We start from the raw sequence: 18006 nt of genomic DNA on the forward strand, positions 1-18006 counted from the left end.
ATTTAATGGCTGACTTGAGGAAGAAGTGGAACCTGTGTCTTAGCCTTATTTTGCAAATGTATCTTTATTCGTTGATGATGATACCCCGTAACTGAACGCTGCTTTTCAGTCTGCAGAAACCACTGCGGTGATGGTGGTGATGGTTGTGACGATGTTACACCTGGTAAATCCCCAACCGGCCCTGCCTCAGCTGACCCAACCGATCACACCTACGTCAGCGTTGGGTTCCCGAGCTCTTCTGCTGGAAGGAGACGGAGCGAGCCAAAAGCCACCACCTCAGAGAGAAAGAAGTATGTATGAACTCTGCAAGGCAGCTGGGGAAGGTTTTGATGAACAGATGCTCACATCTCTGTTTTCCATACGCACACTGTAGTTCAGAGTTCTGCACTCCATGTACTACAATTTTAAGTGATAAAACAAAGAACACTGGAGGGGAGCAGGACAGTGATTGATAGGATGAAATATCCTTTTTGCTCTGAGTCTCTCTCTTTTCCATATATAGGTATGAAAATGCAGTAGGTACAGTATCTGTATATGTCACTATAGATGGAGATACATAAATTACATACAAAAGTACATAATATTTACTTTCTCTCTATGTACAATCAATAGAGTTCCATACATCTTTATATTTATGTAGCAATAAATACATTAGATAAAAGTAATCTATTCTAAAGTCACAATTACCTCTTACTCAAATATACCTTATAAATAATTTGTTTTCTGTTCTCATTGTATACACTGTATATTGATATTTTTTTCTCTAGTTATTAGTAAAAAAACCTGTCTCTGCCTCACTCTAATCTTTTCTTTGGCACAGTCATTGTTTTAAAAGCCTAGAATGATAATAAAATATACGGAAAACACTTAGGAGAGCCATCCATTTCTCAGCCCGTCTTCAGTTAATTAATACTCCCATTCTCAAGAGGAGGACAAATCTCAGCTCCTTCGCCAAATTAAGGGAGGAAGAGACGCCATAAATATTCTACTGGGCTGAAGTCGTTTTTGCTTCCATTGCAGTTCTGAGGCAGAAGCTCCGTGTGTTGGGAACAGAGCACCCATCCCATTGGGCCTCGAGGGAAAGGGATTGCTGTTCTCCTTTTGAAGTACGGAAGGGGCCTCCACTCGCAGGTGCTTTTACAAATCATACAGCAGGTACCAGCACTGGTTACCATTTACCCTCCAGCCATGGTCTCTTTACTGGAAAACCCGAAGCACTCGCAATCTGTATTTCCAGGAGCAGCACTGGTTTATCACTTCTTCCTTCCCTTACCTGTAGCTACAGAAACTGGGCCAGGCTGCGCAGCCGGTTATGCTGAAACAGACTTTGGGTCCTTTTAACTTACATATTTATATTTGGGAAACACAGGCTATGGCTCAGACTAGTGACAAGTGGTGACACTTTCATTACTCCCTCCTTCAGTTTCCATTTTTGTCATATCAGCACACTCACAGGCAAAAGGAAGCTCAACCTCACGGGGCTGAGCTGGACTTACCCCACGTGGATTGGACGGTCAGAGTGGCCGGGATGCTCCCCGTGCCCCCAGGGAAGGGTTGCTCAAAGCACTGGTGTTGGAAGACACAATGACACACGCAGCACAATCCTGGACATTAACTGCCTCCAGACATGCGCAGGAGAGAGCATTACCCTGGTAAAATCAGAGAAATAGCCATCAGGAGAAACCCGAGAAAGCTGAACATTAAGGGTCTTTAATGGTGGAAGGGGAACATTAAATTTGTTTCAATCTCAGCTGGCACAAATGTGTTTTGGAAACATCTCCAAAGTTTGAGCAACTTTGGAAATAGGGAAGTGTCAAATAAATTGCAAGTCTAGACCTGTGAATTTTATTCTCTGATCAACCAGGATTAGCTTCTCGGTGCTTCTGTGGGAAACCAGAGGGCACCAAGGGACCCTCAGAAGAAAAACAAATATTTAAGAAGGGAAAGTTTTCCAACAACAGCTTGGATTCAAGCTCAAGTCTAGAGCCTGAGATAATTTTGGTCCTTTTTGAGTCTGAATTTTGCTATCACCAAGAAGTTTTAAAATGTATTTAGAAATGAGAGCTAGAGAAAGAAAGGAAGAGGGAAAGAGAGAATATGCAAAAAATTCTTACTGAGAATAACCACAGCTTTGGGAAGTTCTGAATAAATTTCCATTCTCTTTGCAGATATTCCAGAGACCCAAAGAAAACAATGTCTTTCAAGCCACGGTAAATGCAGTTAGAAGCTCTTAAGGGCATCACGAAGTCCTGCAGCCCAGTCATCGCCAAAGAGGCAGCCCAAATGTCACCCTGAAGGTTCAGTGCTGCTTGGTCCTTCCAACTCTAAATTTAAAACAGAATTTTGCTAAACCAGCTACTAGGTTTATTTTAGATTTTTCTGTTCGGTTAGAAAGACTTAAGCCATTTTATTGTAACATCTATGGGCAGAATGAGAATATATATAAAACAAAGTAACTCCCCTTAAATATTTGGATTTCAAGTGTATCCTACAGCAGTGAAAAAATCATATATGTTGGCATAAACCATCAAAAAATGTAGAACAAGGCAACAATACGAGTTTAATGCCAGGAGCTTAATAATGACTTCAGCATGGTGGTTTTTTCATGGCTAACTGATCATGTTTCTCAAATGACCTAATTATTCTGGGAAGCGTTCGGGGGAGTGGGTGTTGCCTGGTGTGGTGCCTCACGGTTGGTAGGTGGGATGGCCGAGGCGGCCAACCAGGCTTGTCAGAGCCTTTCATTAGTGTCCAACTCACCAACCAGGAGCCACGGGATCAGTATATCCTGCAATCTTCACTCCTTGGCAGCTTTTTTCCAAACAGAAACAAGGGACTTTGTCAGCGAGAAGTTTCCTGATGAGAGATTAGAATCATAACCAAATTAAATGATTGTCTCTAACTAATTAGATTATTTTAAATTGAATAATGAAACCTTTAGCTGTATTTAATGTAACATGCCTGAAGTCCAACGATTAGTCTGCTGAATGAAGCTAAACAATTAAAAACACAATCTATTTTATAGCTTATTTTATAGGAACAATTGGAAAAACTATTACCACTGAAATCTGCAGAGGAAATGCACAATTACAGGACCAACAGGAGCAGTCAGTTTAGCAAAGGAGCAGCAGGGACAGGTGAGCCATTCTGAAGACACTAAGGAAGGTTGAGGCCTTCCTTTCAACCTGGAGCCAAGACACTGGCCATACCTGACATTTATTATCTGTTGTTGAAGTCAAGAGAAAAAAAATTGCATTAATTCTCAAACATCTATGTTGTATTAGACTGAGGGTCAAAATAAAAAAAACCCCAACATTTAAATTATTTAATATGTATCCCTTATGTAAAAGTCAGAGAACTACATTTTGATACGTGTTTGGATGCCCTGTATTTTGCAAGGACATCAAGGAGGAACTTCTGTCAGGTACATCCATCTACCTGTCCATGGTTTCCAACCAGAATGAAATGCTGAAGTGTTACGACAAATCCCATGGGGGTGTACTTGCACATTTAAGCACCTAAACAACTTTAAAAGTGCAGCTTTTAAAAACATAAAGCACAGTCTGGGACTTTATCAAGAACCCAGCTCTCTCCCAAAACAGCACCTCAGAGTCCTTTGAGGGCTTGCCTGTCCCAGAAACGCGACTGAAAAGGAAGCTGCTGCAGGAACATGAAGTGCAATAGCTGTTACGCACTCATTTCCTTTGTGGACATTCTTAATCCTCACAAAGAGCCCCTTGCACAGTCTATCTTAGCTACACAAAAACACTCCGTACAAAACCAAAGTGGCACATGGGGAGTGAGGACACACTACCAGTTGTAAGCTTTTTCCTCATGTAAACCCGCCTGGAAGATTTTTTCAAAACACTACCCTTCAATTCACAGAGCTGAGCTCCCAGTCCTATTGGGATATTTGCCCATTTGTAATGACTAATCCTATTTTGGAGGTTGCTGGGCAATAGGGTCCTTTTATTTGCTTGGAAAGAAGCTGCAGCATTTCAAGCAGCATGAATTCCAGCCTGCTACAAGTCTCCCAGCTGGCAGAACAGCTTGAACATTCTGTATTTTTGATGAAATCTTTGATCACCTCATTGCAAGATTTGGTTGCCTACTCTCAGCTCTCTGGCAGCTCTGAGTACAACCTGCCATTTCTAGATGGGATTTGTTCTTTTACGGATTAGACACGTTAAATAAATAAACCAAACTGTCTTAAAGACATCCAGATCAATAATGTCACAGACACAGGGGTCTGGAAACACAACACACAACATTTTAAAATAAAATAGATGTCAATCAGACCTTCCTTTGTCCATCTGCTGACATCCTCTCCTGAGGAGACAGGGTGCCTGCCCCGCTTTAGATGAACATGAAGGCATTACTGATCCCCTGTTACCTTGGAGATCTTTCTCTGTTCCCAGGTTACCACCTACATTACACGGGAATATGGCCGTGGAATGAGCCTTCAGCTCCCACCACTGCGAGAGTCTCTACACGACCCTGGTCAAGATACTTCTGCAGCTCACTCCTGAAAAAGGGGGTAATGGAAAACCTCCAGTCTCTCTCCTCCAGAGCAGGGTCTGTCTCTTACCTTTGCACGTGAAATCAAAGTTAGAAACTGGCTAAGGTAACATTGCTAAATAAACAGCAGAGAACTAGAGAGCAATCTGTCCTGTACCCAGATCAGTGCACTGAAGCTGCAGCTTATCCTTAGGAGAATAAGGAAGAAGACACATGAGGATCCCAAAAGCAAATATCCCACACCCACCAGAAGAGCCTCAGTAGGGGACCAGCATCACACCAGTGGACCATTCCTGTGGAATCAAGGATGACTCTGCTCTTCTCCTCTCCTTGGCCATCAAAACCCCTAAAACAGAGAGAGAAACTTCTTAGCTACAGAACCAACTCTCAGCAGCGGCAGCTACAGTGTACCCGAGCTGAGATCACATCTCCAGCTGCTGCTGCGATGCCCTCTTTATCTCCGTCACAGCTTTCATGGCTCATAGTAGCAAGGAGAAGTTAGGATGTATGAATTGCATATTAACCATGACAATATGAGGGAAAAGGGTTGTGTGGAGGAGAAACTCCTTTGTCAATGTCAGCTGAGTGAGACAAACATAAAGAAAAATATACTGCAAGTGTTTCCTTGAATTATTGTATTAGTTGTGATGTTTATAGCTGTTTGGACTTGGTCCCTAGGATTATTTTAAATAATGAGTTCTTCAGTAAAGACATTCATTGAAGCAATATTTACATAAACATGGTCTTGATTAAGAGCAAAAAGAAGTCAGCAGGAATTTTCCCCTTGTCTTCAGGGACTTTAAATTAGGCCCATATTGCAGGATATTCTTAGAGGCAAATTTCAGAACCGAAGCTGTGTTTGTGAGCATTGTGTTAGTTCAGAAGCAGCAACAAGACCAAGTGAAACAAAAGCCATTCAATCAGATGCTGCTCTGAACATCAAACTGTTTCAAAGACTGGGCATCTCCGACAAGGGGCAGGGAGAAGCTTCAATGTGGCTCTCCTGAATTCAGCAGGCTAAATTAGTGCAAAACTGGAGAGGAAGGGGAGCAGTACCCCTCCAAATCCCTGCAGTGTCTCTATGCAGCCCCGTGCTACCCACAAGCAATCGCATCTATCGCCTCCTCCTCAGATAACGCATCCTTAGGCCAGTGATTAAATGGTATTTTGGCAATTTAGAGACTCTCTTCTCACGAGCTCCCTTACTTGACTCAGATTTACCAATCAATCAATGTATACAGCTCTATCATAATAAAGCCATCTTCTATATACACAACCTGTCAGAAATGACAACTCCTCATTCTAATATTATGGGAAATACATACGCCTTGGAGAAACACCTGTTGGATCCCTAAAGTGGGAGATAGAGGGAAAAGACAGTAGGAAACCCACTCCTTCATGACGGCATCCACCTTGCCAAAGCCAAGCACGTTCAGATTTAACAAGCCATTCTTTAGTTAAGGGTTCCTTCTGCCCTACCCTCTGCAAATTACATGATTCTTACGGAAATCTGATTTTCCTGAGAGACTCGTAAATCATCCTGCACTGGACTCTGAGGAGGATGAGGGCACTGGAGCTGACATGCTGTAGTACCCGACAGAGACAGAAATAGTCTCTGACTATTTCTACTACTACAGTCACTCACTGCAGCCATTAGCAGATAATCTGGGTCACAAATTGACTGTGCTGTGGGTGCAGAGTTATCCCTGTTGGCTCTGCATGAGTCTGGAAAGAAAATAGTTGCATTCACATGAGGCTGTGCGTTGTCGTGTCCATGTTACCTCTCTCTATCGCATTCTTATTTGAGGTCCTCACCACCCACATTGCACTGAACAGAATCTCAAAAAAGCACAAGGCCACGTTACCAAAGACCGTCCAAGAGGAGCTGACTCACAAGAGCACGGGTACTTTGGACCGTGGGCATTCCTGAAATGTGCTCCTTGTGCTGAACATCTGAAAATACTTTTCTACAGTGTCAGGTGCATAAACCACTGGTGTGACTAGTCTGTGCCCAACCAACAAACTGAGTCTATTACAACAATAGCCCACCGTTAAACTCGGAGAAAAATTTGGTTTTATACTGCAAATAACCCCAGTTCAATACCTTATGTACCACTCAACATGGCAGTTCAGTCCAGCGTATCAGAGTTGAACTGAGAGTGCTACAACATGGTAAAACATTTCTTTTTCGCCTGTTTCCACAGCCACAACCTAATATAAACCAGTCACTCACATTTCCATGAATCAAAGTAGATAATGTAGTTCTCAGCTACACTAAAAGATGGTCAGACACATCCAAGATGTTTCAAACTTCATTTGAGGACTAACATAAGTGATTAACAGTTGTCTATAGCATTAGAAGGCAGGGAGTGGAAGTCCTTTTATCAAATTGTTAGCTGCCAACAACTTCCCGCTGACAAGCTATCTTTAAATTCTTCATAATGCCTTTGCAAAGCCCTAAAGCTTTGTTGAATCCCTCGCCTGCCGTCTTCCGACATCAGCTCTTCCACTCCCTGTCGTGGGAAAACGTGGCTACAATGAGTCTTAATGTCCTGAGTACGTACCGAGGTCTGTGCTCATTTGGTTTGCCTTCTGCGCTCTAAGTACAGAACAGCAGCAAATCCTCAGGAATCTGAGCTTATTTCTGTGTCCTAAATTTTACCCGGAGAGAGATAAAGGCTTCCACAAGCCTGCTCACAAAGCACCTCTGGACAAGCAAGGCCTGGAAGAGCCATAGAGAAACCTAGGCACATGAGAAACCCGTGCACAGAAGTCCCCAGACAGAAAGCCCCCGTGGGAACTGCGGGACACAGGCAGGTTGTTCCAGGACCTGGAAAGCCCTGCTCGCCCCCAGCACCAACGCCCCGACATCCTTCCCTGCCTCCGAACCACAGCCTTGGGATGATTTCACACTTGGCATGTGGGCTGCTCGGTTCACATCCCATTTGGGAATCCTCTTATTGTTGTTTTGAATGGCTCCCAGATCCGCACACATGTGAACCTTTTCCTTTAGGGAGGAGCGGGGCTTCACACACACAATGAAAACTGCCTGTGCCTGCGAAGGCTGCTGCAGAGCCCCTTTTCTCGCTCCCAGCCCCGCGCTGTGAGAATATGGTGCTTGTCTGGACTTGGCTTGATCATCATCATGGATTATATCTTTCCAATCACAATGCCTTTCCCTGCCTCACAAGGAACTACGAGGCTTAATTAATTGACACAGAGGTATTACGTGTCATTGCAAAATATTATAATTTAGAGTATTCCATCCAATAATTAACAAATACATCAGGCAACAAGTAAAACCAATCTTAAAATGAGTAGTTAAATTTTTCTTAATTACATCCACTGAACCAAATCTGCCCCTAAGCAATGCACATGTAATCCCAGTGAAGTCAGTGTGGTTGTAGAGAATACACTAAAATAAAAATAGTCTGTAGTTATCATTTATATTGCAGCAATACTTACAGTCCCCCACTAAGTTCAGGGACTCCTGAGTTATTTAGAGTTGTAAACGTGTACAATAAAGGTAAACTAAGTTGAACTGAGAAAACCCCATGGCAAGAGACACGGATCATCGGGACTTACACACCACACAAAGAGAAGGGCTCAATCCTGGTCTAACAGGGATTCAGTACCACATCTTAAAGTGGAGCCAAGATTCTCATATAACAGGACTCCGGGTGATGAAGCCTTAGGAAGAATCCCCAATACCTGTGTGGCAAAGGCTAAGGGTTGGCAGCACTGGAAAACTCCAGACTGCACAAGGAGAACTGGACTGAAGGGGCTGAGCACTGAGCTCGATGCGTGAGGGTCTGTTGCACCACAAAAACCTCAGAGCGACAGCTGAGAAAAGACATCTTCTGCTTTTGTCATCTGCTCTCCATTCCTCCATCCAACCTCCATCCAAATCACCTCCCTCAGCTAACACTTCGCTACATAAGGACATGTTATTCAACCAGAGATAGAAACCAGGTGTAATAACTCAAAAACTTTTGAAAATTAATATAGCAGAGTTATGCCGGGGAAGCTGGATACTCCTTCTGCAGGCAGATCTCCTGCGTCAGCACCATGAGCCATTGCTTCTGACAGAGAACAACAGCTCATTATTCATAACATCCCTTGTGAAATCTCTGCCGAACTCTCTCTCTCCCCTTCCGAGGGCACAGGAGGGCTAGATAAAAATGCAGTTCTTCTCCTTGGCACGGACAAGTGTATGTGCATATTTCTGTTCTTCCCCTGCTACCTGGGCTGGGCACAGGTCGTATTTTAAAAACTAAAGCCTGATCCTGCTGCCCACACGCAGAGTAGAGACCTGCTCTGTTCTGGAAAGGCTGTTCAGAGAGTAAGACAGCAGACAGCTTGAGTAAGGGTAGCAAAATTCAGCTCCTAATTATTAGATTTAAACCTTGAAACAGTTGTCATGTATGAAGGGACAAAGTAGAATTTGGCAAACAGGAAGGGAAGAACCAAATCTTCTCATAATGACAAATAATCTCTGAAGACAACCTTGTCATTTTCTGAGAGCATCTCAACAGTTCCCTGTTTTTATTTTTTTGGTCAATGCTTATCAAAATTTGCATGGCTAGTTAGTGCGTTAATTTAATTATGAGCAGCATTTATGAACAGCCTGATGGGGGATCTGCAGAGGGCAATAGAATCTGTTCTTGAATTACGAAATTGCACACACTCACACATCTGGAAGCCGTCATGGGACAGATCGCTGTCTTGTAACTGCGTGTTGAGTGTTACAATATTTCACTAAGCACTCCCAATCTGTCAAGGTTTACAGGAGAGCAGAGACTGGGAACATTTGGGATCATTTGTGGCTTAGAGCCATTAGCTACTTCCACCCACTTATTGTGACGTTATTAATAGCAAAATAATCTAAAGAGCAGAACTTGGCTTGCTCAAGATCTTAGATAATAGAAGTGATTTTCACGAAGGGCCAAACCCACGGAGCCAGGCCCCAGGGGAGTAACGGGCTCTGCTGGGCAGCACAGCCCCATTCTGGTGGAATCGGTGGTAAATTTGTACGGACCCTGCTCTTCAAAGGACTCACCTGCAGACCCAGCCCACTCCTGTTGTTCCAGGTCTGCATAAGGGGTGGCACATGGTGACGCCTCCCAAGAAACAACCAGGAGAAAATGCTACGTAACCAATGTGATGTTGACCATCCCTTACTAACTGCCCTCTTCAACAACAGTTAATGGTAAGAAGGGCATTGGGCACCACACACAAGGCAGATAAATTTACACCTCATTAAACCTTGGGCAGTGTAACAACAGCTATCTGCCAGAACAGGAAAATACGTGAGCTGTACCTCTACGCTATCCCTACTAAAATGCAAGTTAACTGGCTAAAAACCAATGCCATTATGCTCGCATGACATCCAGGGATGCTCGTGACTCGTATCGGCATTGCCAAGAGTGAGTGACGTCCTAACTTCTCCTGGAGTCAGAGACAGAGACCAGAATGGCCAGTTAGCTACCAAGACTCAAATCCTGTAGGACTCCAGTTCTAGCCTGGCACACAGGAATAGGTTTCATCCCATGAAAAGCAATCCCCTGCTGAGGAAATCGGGACTTGGCCTGTGAAAGAAACTTTGCACAAAGTTTCCTCACCTTCTGGAGCCACAGCTCAGTGAAAAGATTTGGAAGACATCGAAACTCCATGGAGCTTTTGGGTTCTTGCTTAGCCACTGCATATCTGTTTAACTTAAATCCCCATCCAATCGTTAAATATGTTGGGTTTTTTTTTTTTAATGGGTCATTACGATGTGATTTATGACATTGGTGTAATTGTCAGAATTATTGTGGGTAATTAAAATATGAAATGCATGCTGCCAGAGGCTTCAGTCACTCTCAGCACCCTCATTAAAAATCAGGAGCTGACCAAATTATAAATAGACTGGTTTGCACAAGTTCACAGGGAAACCTAATTATGAAACTTATCCTTATGCACTCAGAACTCACACCATCAGTCATGCAAATTCTTTAAGTGATTATACTATTGTATAATGTGGAATCGGATTAGTATGTACAGGTGGGCGCAACTCCAGTTACAATGTGCAGTACAACTGTACTTTGCAGAGTGAATGTGAATCCCTAAAACTCTTATGCAAGGCTGATGAGAGATGTGGGACGAGGGCCTGGGGAAGAGAGAGGTGGCAGATTTTCACATGAAATGTAGAAAAAAAGACTGAGGAATACAGGGAGAGGCTGCAAAGGATAAGGCTCTGGTCTATCATGTCTCGGAGTAACAAGAGAGGCATGAGAACACAAGGGGAGAGAGCTTCAGAAAGAAGCTGGAATGAACTTTGGATTAGTTGACTAAATTCGTAAGGAATGGTGGCTGGCGAAAGTCACAGGGAGCTCAGGTGCCAAACACAGTGAGCGTGAACACACACTGAAGTTAAGAAAAAATTCGATATATAAGGATGGGCAAGAGCTGAGACTTTTTCTTTGTAGTATTTTGAAATTTTTACTCTCCAGAAAGGATAGAAAAAATAAATAAATGGAGGCCTATATAAAAAATTCAACCAAAATTGAATCAGGAAGTAAATCACTGATGGAAGAAGAGTCCTGTTAGAGCTACCAGTAAACCCAAACAGAGTATGCTTCTGCTTATTCTGGGGTTTCAAAAAAAAAAAAAAAAGAGGAAAAAAAGGAAAAAAAGCAAAACCCCTGTTCCAGTGCCAGTAAACAGACTTGGCTTTCATGCAAAGAGACAATGCAGTCCGTACAAAACAACAAAACAAGTCTGGGCAGATTTTGCACACATGGAGGCTAGGTTTTCTGGGTCAGAAATCCACTAAAATACCTGCTCGTCAGCCTTATTGGTTGGGCAAGTTTCAGTGAAGGTAAGACCTCAGTGTTCTGTGAGTTCAGGCAGCCTGCATTGACAGAACAATTTATTCGGGTGTTTAAAGACCATTTATATCAAGAGGAGTCACGTTCCCAAAATACAGCTGATTTATATTTTGGGTACCTGTACAAGATTCTGGGGCTTGGAGATTTGAAGAGAAAAACCTTGGGGGGGAAAGTATGCATGGACAATCTCCCACCTGAATTTTTTTAAACTCAGATAAACGTAATTAAGTGCATGTGTATTTATCAGCTTACTTATCCCTCCATCCAACCTGTCACCCTGACTCTGAGAAACAGTCCTCAACAATACACAGCAGGAAAGATAGGACTTCCCAACACAACAAAACGTGGAATGCAAAATATTATCACCTCTTCCTAGAGGAGCTCCTTGCCCAGCATCAGTTCACAAGCTTCCAGTGCCCAAAGTATCTGTTCATCTTCTTCTTTATGTGCCCCAAACTCCAGAAATGCCATTGGCGTTGTTCAGGAGGGACTCTTTTTAGAATTCCACCCATGAAGCATTTGAGAGGTATCTACAGGCATCCACACTTCTCCATGTTTCTACAAATCCTCTGAGGTTTGGCTGTCACTGAAACACCCTTCCCCAGCTCTCCCCCATTCTAGCAATGAAAGTAAAGCTGAAGGAACACAAAACTTGTCTGACTTGGGAGGGTTTTGCTATGCCAACAGACTGCTAAATTTTCCACAGAGCCCCCGCCCTGTAGCATAAACCCCAGGTAGTGATCAAAAGCACAATGTGCCTGCTGACAAAAGGGATCTTGCTCACTGTAACAACACTTTCTCCACCTCTATCTATCTCCTTTTTCTTGAGAACACAGTTTTACACTTGTCCTTCATACAAATAACCCGAGGGTGGGAATTATTCAGAAGGCTCGTGTTTGACACCCCATCTGTTCATTTCTGACAGCGATATATAATGTAAGGCTATAAAAACTTGAAAAATAATGCAACATAAAAAGGGATTGACTCGGCTCCAAGAGGCCATAAACGGTAACAAATACCATTGTATGATTTATTTCATGCTGTAATCTTTACAGTAAGTCATCTTTCAGACATTTCCTTGTGACAGGTTTTAATAATATTAATGCCCAGAGCAATCCAAATCATCGCCAATAGACATATTTATCAAGCTGCCAATCCAAGTAAATGAAATTCTATAAGCAATAATGTAACATGTTTAAAGGAAGCTAATAAAACAAGTCAGGAGAGAAATATTACTGCGAAGTATGCTCCCTCTAATCCAGCCCTGGATTTTATACAGCCAAAATGCAAATCTTTCCCCCCATGATTTATCACTCCAAAAATACCAATGACCTTTTCAGGAGCTCTTGCACAGCCCTTCTCACACATTTATAAAGATTGTGATGCATTCTGCCAGATGAGCTGAGCTGGGGCGCCCAGCACCACTGCCTCGGTGTGCCCTGCCTTCGGGCTGGGAAGCGATGGGTAGCATCAAAGAGTACGATCTTAAGTCTTTAAGATTTATTGAAGACTGACAAGCCTTAACACAGGCTTGGCAACTCAGCAGGTATTTACGAGCAATTATCCAGACACCAGATAAGTTACAATTAACAGGGAGCTAAAACTTAGTTCTTTAACCTGGTTTCCCTTTTAATGTAATTCAGTTTCTACTAATCCATTGCTTGGCTGAAGTGACTCCACACCAGGACAAAGGGAAGGAGATGCCACAGAGTTGTGTACACACGGAGCCTTGCTCACCAACATTCTTTTATGCCTCACTAGAAACTTAGCAGGAATGAAAAACAAGAGTCAACAATTCAGCAAAACATACACCATTAAATTTGTCATGGCTTAGGCAAGAATGCGTGGAAACCCCATGACTAGTAAAGCAAGTGTATCGACGCAGGGGCTCAGAAGTGCTTGAGGAATCCTAACAGGTCTTTATGTATTCACTTCTAGAGGAGTTTTATAGGTCTAGGGGTACTTTTGTATCGGCTTGTGACAACTTTTTTTTTTTTTTTAAACGACGCTAATTAAGTTCTTCCCCCGGATATAAAGATCTGCTTATTCTCAGTGGGGGAAACAAAAAGCGAAAGGAAGAAGTGTACAAGACTTAATATGTGCAATACGACAGAAGGTATCTTTCATTAAAATAGCCCAGGACACCAGCAATATCAGCAAGACCTCAACCAAGTACCTGTTTTGAGTATTATGATGGGCCATGACTAATTCTTTCCCACTATACCTTACTGAATTTCCCTGAATTATGGTTTGATTACATTTTTTATTGATTAGCCCATATGCAAATCTTGTCTCAATCTCATATGCAAATTTCTGTTTAAAAAAATAATTGGAATTTAAATATTTAGCTGGCTAACTGTCCCAATAAATACAGATATTTTCAAAGGACCCTGTAAAGGGGCAAGAGGGTCAGTATCCAAGTAATTTTAAAAGCACTGCCTGCAGGACACAGTGGAAGTAATCTCTCTTGCATATCCGGAGAACCCTGGAAATTAGACTTGCATTGAAATGCCTACCTTCCCTGGATCAGATTCCAGTTTATCATCCTAAATCAAACGGAGCTTTTCTATTAGCGGAACACCCCTGATGGAAAACCTCACCTTAATCTGAAAATGGGCAATTGGATCCAATTCTATTTTTGGTTTAAATAATAATAAAAAATTATTTGGGATTAATTTGAGAACTCTAGTGCTACAAAGAGCCAGCCCCAAAGAGCTGTATTTTGGATTGTGAGGTTTCCTCTATGGCTTTCCACACCTCGTTTCACCCTTCCCTACTCCCCTCTGCCTTCCCACTCTGTCTGCTCTTTCTATTTAGACTGAGAGCTCTTTAAGGCAGAAACTGCTTTCTCCCATGCACACATACAGCATCCAGCCTAACAGGATCCCAGTCCCAGTAGAAGCCTCAAGGCACCGCTATAATACAAATAATAAATACTGCAACTAATAATAACAGTACGGTAAAACGCCTTCCCTGGGGAAGTGATGGAAGACCAGTCCCTGGTGCCATTTAAAACTAAACACCAGAAAACATACCTGCACTCATTGGACAGAATATAGAGTCTCCATGATATGGTGATGAGGGAGAATCTTGATGGGGAAGGGAACAATTATTTATCTGCATATTTGCCTATTTCTTTAGGGGATTTAAAAATATCTTTTAGTAACACTTTTGTTCCTCACTGCTAAGCAGCAGTGGAGATCTCAAGGAAAAGAAATAAATAAGTAAGAAATATATAATCCCCAAGGTGTAATCCCAGAGTATGGAAACTCACTTCACTTAAATACCTCCCTCTGGCATAATTGACTTTTCATGTGCGTGTTAATAATGATATTTCAGCAGGTTGTGAGGGCTTGTTCTCTCCCCCCTACCCCCACCCCCTTTGGTAAATTATGTTATTGGGCATGAGGAGGGGGAGGGACACATTATAAATCTAATTATGTTTTCATTTATATTTAACAAGTCAGCACAATCTGGTAGTATGTATTTACTGTGCAGTCCCAATATTTACAGCTGACCTAATCAGTTGTAGGACAGCAGCACCGAGCAACGCTTTATTGTCCCCACACCATGGATGTGCTGGGGACGGCTGCTATGATGCAGAGCTCTCCAGAGGACCCGGAGTCCTTCCCATACTGACATTTGCCTCTGCTGCTGAAGATCAAGGCAGGGTTTTGGAGGGAGGGGAGACATCATTTATTAAGCCTCTTCAGTTCTACAGCGGCTGCAAATTGCTCACAAGCACAAACAAGGCAAGAAACACCGGTTTGCGCATCTCCTCCCCTACCAGGCTCCTGTTTACTCCCTCCAAATTCTGGTCTGACACTGTTTGCCAATATGTCCTGTCACCCTCTCAAGAGGATGCTCTGGAAGAGCGTAACAGCTTGCTATTCCTGACAGCTCCCTATCAGACCACGATACCCCTCCTTACGCTGAATGCAGCAGCTCAGGTTAGGAGAAGTCCCAGCGCAAGGCAACCGGCCTGGCAAACCAAGTACACTGTGCGTGAGGATACTGCAACTCACACCTCGCCTTAGACAGCAGTTGACTATGCTCTGCCACCAGTTTGTAAACCCTGCTGGGAAATCAGATTCCTCTGGCTGGGAAGAATTTATATTGCCTAAAAGGACTCCTCTAGCATGCATTACTGATGCTAGAGAGAAAGGCTGTAGGGTGTGATTTCTCTTGGATCTTGCCTTTACAGCAAACTTCTTTCAGAGTATACCAGAGTTTGCTGCTCCTCCGGGTTCCTGCCAGTGTCACACTGCAAGTGAATATCCAAGCAAAGAGCAAATCCTGGTGCTGGCTGTTCCTGTTTCTACCCATAGCTGCTCCTGCCTCTGCTCTGCTCTCTCAGAAGGAGCCAAATAAAATGTGCTTATGACTCAGCTGATCAGTGATGGTATCTTTGGGCGTCCGTCTGGAAGGCTGAGAGCCCTTTCAGGAGCTGTACCAATCCCTTCCTCCTCCTTCCCCTTGGTCCTCCGCAGAGGTATCAGGAGTTCACAGCACAGGCTTTGAGCTTGCAGGAGAATATGAGAGGCTAAGGATTTGGAAGCAGAGGCCCAGGTTGTGTTTTCTACACTGTTCAATTAATCAAGATAAGGAGAAGCCATAAACCATCCACTTCAACCACAACCACCAACAGTAGCAGAAGGATCAGTAAAGAGGCTCACTCTGCTGTTCCCTCTTTCCACCCAAATTCTCAATAAGTCAGTCCAGGAAAGGCCTGCTCAGCGCACACATAATGTGACATTTCTTACCCAGTAACGAAACTCCGAGGTGGAAGGACATCAGGGACCTTGACTTTGCAGGCTCTCCATCTCAAACATGCCATTCTCTATAGAATTTCAGTTTCTCTGAAACAAAGGCAATGAAACAGAATTAGGCTCCTTTTGTACAGCCTTCAGTTGCGTTTAGATTGTGTCTGCAAATGGCTACCATGGCATCTGAGGATTCTGTGGGGGCTTCCGAAATGCCAGACAAAGGAGCTCTGAGTAATTGGTTATTCATACCAACTGCTCAGAAATACAGCACAGCGTTATAAAATAATAATTCCATCCAATATGCATAAAACAGCCTTAAATATGGTGAGCACTACATACTTAACACACCATTTCATTCCAAAGGGAGCTCCTTTTCTTTGTGAGGTTCTTACATTGGAATCCAGAAGCTAAAACTCACTCAAAGCTACTGAGATTTTCTCCTGAAAGCAAAGGGAACCTTTGTCACTCCTGCAGGGGGAGGCACAGCTGAAGAAAGTGTGCCCTGAACACACACATGTGGGACCTGCACAAGCTCTGCTCTCTCATTTTGCACAGGAAAGAACAAGACGTGTTCCTGCCTAGAGAGAATCACAGCCTACATTTAGAAGAGGGGGGGTCCCAGGGCTGGTCCTGGAGGGAGGGGGAGTCCAAGGTGTGTGGGGGTGTGCTGGGGCTGGGCCTGTCCTTAAGAACGTGGAGGAGGAGGATCCTGGCCCTGCAGGGGAGAAGACACACTTGGAGTGCTCCAAGAAAACATGGTCCTCCATACAAGAAAAAAATAATAATCCAGAGGGTAGGAAGAGTCCAGGCTCTGTACTTCTACCATCCTCATACTTAATGCAATTATTTACGACACTATTCTCTGAGAGTCAAACCATTTTTAACGTCCTCAATCTCCCATCAGGAAATCAAAATTCCGAAAGGCTAAGTGGCCTAAAGTCCCAGATTGAATCTGAGGAAGCAGATCAAGAAAACGAGCTCAAGTTCCCCAAATCCTAAAGTAGCCATTTAACAGCTGGAACATCTTTTCTCTGACATTTGATCTAGTCCTTTCTGGGCCATAATCTGAGGTCATGGGCCATTAAGCCCAGCGTTATAACACCAGGCAGTGATTTGAGGATGTACAGCAGCACCCTCGGAGATTTTTTGAAGAGCACCAGAGCCTACCGACATCTCCTGCTCCACAGAGTGATGTAGCGGCTCAGGATACACCACGTTACTCCCCTGGTCTGTACCTCTGCCGCTGATCTGCATTCCTCCCCTCGGCAGCATTTGACAGGAGACGCAGCAAAGCTCCCCGTGTCACACATGTCTAAACGTGTCCAACGCATACAGATGGGACAGGAAAGGTTGGATGGGAGGAACGTTCAGACACACGTATCTTTTTATCTCACAAATTGACAGATGAACCCTCTCACATACCCGTAACTTCCCTGTGATGTCGTAACCATTGCCAAACCTCGCTAACCCAGATGAAACAGCCAGCGATTCCAAACACACCCCTGGCAGAAAAAGGGACATCTCTGAATAGGTGATTTGTCAACCTTAAGCTGTAATAGCTCGACACAGATGTGGTAAAAGCAGGTGCATTTACCCTTAGTAACAGGATACCTCTTTCTATCACCCTGTGTTCAGTGAGGTGGGAGCTGGATGGGTAGGGAGGGCTCTCTGAGGACACTACATGCCACAATTCCTCTGGGTCAAACTAAATGGAGGCATCGTAAGTCAATTCGGAGAATGAAAACTCTGAACAGCCCATCTTACGCAGGCACTAATAAGCAGTGACAGGACAAGGGGTAATGGTTTCAAACTGGAAGTGGGTAGATTTAGATGCGATCTCAGGAAGAGGTTGC

General features: G+C 43.5%; 1 protein-coding gene across 1 annotated transcript in view; it reads right to left on the reverse strand.

Annotated features, from left to right (window-relative positions):
* KCNU1 (potassium calcium-activated channel subfamily U member 1) overlaps positions 1 to 18006 on the reverse strand; it is a 41941-nt gene that overhangs the window by 8455 nt on the left and 15480 nt on the right. Inside the window, 6 exon segments of the mRNA XM_074164069.1 lie at positions 1473 to 1544; positions 1547 to 1649; positions 2115 to 2324; positions 7349 to 7697; positions 16151 to 16181; positions 16184 to 16246. Of these exon segments, the coding sequence (XP_074020170.1) occupies positions 1473 to 1544; positions 1547 to 1649; positions 2115 to 2324; positions 7349 to 7697; positions 16151 to 16181; positions 16184 to 16246 (828 nt within the window).

Source organism: Numenius arquata, chromosome 26, assembly GCF_964106895.1.
Source record: "Numenius arquata chromosome 26, bNumArq3.hap1.1, whole genome shotgun sequence".
NCBI classification, from domain to species: domain Eukaryota; kingdom Metazoa; phylum Chordata; class Aves; order Charadriiformes; family Scolopacidae; genus Numenius; species Numenius arquata.